General features: G+C 38.6%; 1 protein-coding gene across 1 annotated transcript in view; it reads left to right on the top strand.

Annotated features, from left to right (window-relative positions):
* LOC107745561 (guanine nucleotide exchange factor for Rab-3A-like) overlaps positions 1–2,032 on the top strand; it is a gene marked incomplete at its 3' end in the record, with an annotated part of 13,874 nt that overhangs the window by 11,139 nt on the left and 703 nt on the right. The window contains exons 6-8 of the mRNA XM_016559453.1: positions 563–691; positions 765–871; positions 1,771–1,794. Coding sequence (XP_016414939.1) covers positions 563–691; positions 765–871; positions 1,771–1,794 — 260 coding nt within the window. The remainder of the gene's footprint in view (positions 1–562; positions 692–764; positions 872–1,770; positions 1,795–2,032) is intronic.

Here is a 2,032-nt window from a genome sequence, read left to right as displayed (position 1 = left end):
AAAGGAAGCAAAGTTTCCTTACTTTAGCAAAGGAAAACCAGTCTCCTCTTGGCTTATATCGAAATCCTCCGACATTTTTCTTTACGAATCCTCGTTTTGTACTTCTAATTTGTGACCGGCGTTTTGTTTTGCTCTCTCCTCTGCGGTTCCGCGTTCGTCACTAATCACTGCCGCTTACGCTACGCATACATCCTAGCAGAAGTGAGAGAAAAGTGTTTATAACATTTTAAATATGGACATTTTTCTTACAAAAACACATCGATTCGCTACAGGAGGCCTTTATTCACCCCCCGGAGCCGTGTGAGGCACATTTTATTATGGATGGATGCGCGTCATTGGACTTCTTTTGGACTGTTGAAAAATAACACCCATTCACTGCCATTATAAAGCTTGGAAGGGCCAGGATGTTTTTAAATATAACTCCAATTGTATTGGTCTGAAAGAAGAAAGTCATATACACCTAGGATGGCTTGAGGGTGAGTAAATCATGGGGTAATTTTCATTTTTGGGTGAACTATCCCTTTAAGCAGGATAAGCTAAACTCTCTCTCTCTTTTATCTAGTTGGACTCGGTGCTGTTCGCAGAGTTCCTCTCGTGGAAGGAGGCGCCCAGTCTGGATCGCTCCTCAGCGTTCATCAGCAGGGTGTACAGAGAAGATATCGGGCCATGTCTTTCATTCACCTGCTCTGAGGTGTGTGAGCACACATGTCTTCCTCTGATCGTCTGTTTTCTCTCTCTGACGTTCTCTTGTTCTTTTCCTACAGTTGTCTCAGTCGGTCCAGTGCGCAGTGGAGAATAACTCTCTCACCATCGAGCCCGTCGCCATGTCGTCTCTGCACACGGTCAAAGCCCTCGAATGTGGAGGACCCAAGTGAGTCATGGATGGATAAATCTATATAAACAAAACACATCAGTCACTTTCTTTCACGCTTTTGGCCAATCAGACAAATTCAAGGAATCATGAAGAATCATGCATGTGTCAGAATCAATTTGCTCTCTTTTTACTCATAAAAATGCTGATTTACTTCTTCAGATAATGTGCATTATGCATCTTTTATTTATATAATGACAAATCCAATTAAAAACTCAAGCAGAAAAATAAAAAAATGATGTGAAAGCTAATAATGAAGTTATGTGAGCATTGTTGCATTTCTTTTCAAATTTGACAGAATGCAAATCATGATGCACTTTGCATTTTTAGCAAGTTAGTTAAAGTTAACTAAACAGTCTAACTAGCTACCTAAGAAAAAATAAAACATCTGGTGTAATGGAACAGATATTTTGCCAGTTATTTTCTTTCTGGAGGAATTAATTAAGTATTAATGTTTGTTTATTTGTTCCTTAAAAATATATAAAATAAAATACATGATTTTATATATATACTGTATGTGTGTGTGTATATATATATATATATATACAGGTGCATCTCAATAAATTAGAATGTCGTGGAAAAGTTCATTTATTTCAGCTGCAGTGGAAACCCAACCGGAGCCAAACCGAGCCGTGCCGTGCCGTACTGAGCCGTACCGAGCCGAGTCGTACCACGCAGTGGAAAAGCGCCATTAGAGTGCTTCACCTGGCTTCCGCTTTTGATAAGTCCAGATCAAAGTTAAATGCCTTTGATTTGGCATGAAGCGTGTGGGACCCTCTTTAATTCTGCCTGCTTTGGGGGCAACAAATACACATGAATCAGAACGATTGCACTTTGATCTGGGAAGTCGCACTTTAATCACACTTTAATCACTGTTTGATTTGGGGTTGTTTTCACAGCGGTTGCCGGACACCCATAGAAACGTAAGTCAATGCAAGAACCAAATGTGCATGAAATCCTGTTTACACTAACACATCGTATTGTTTTCTGTCCGGAGAATTATTATTTTTATTTAATAGTGCTGTCAAACGTTTAATCGCGATTAATCGCATCCAAAATAAAAGTTTTTGTTTACATAATATATGTGTGTGCACTTTATATATTTATTATGTATATATAAATACACACACATACAGCATATATTTTGAAAATATTTACATG

The sequence above is a fragment of the Sinocyclocheilus rhinocerous genome, unplaced genomic scaffold, assembly GCF_001515625.1.
Source record: "Sinocyclocheilus rhinocerous isolate Xijiao unplaced genomic scaffold, SAMN03320098_v1.1 scaffold1099, whole genome shotgun sequence".
NCBI classification, from domain to species: domain Eukaryota; kingdom Metazoa; phylum Chordata; class Actinopteri; order Cypriniformes; family Cyprinidae; genus Sinocyclocheilus; species Sinocyclocheilus rhinocerous.
This window is presented reverse-complemented; position numbering and strand designations above follow the sequence as displayed.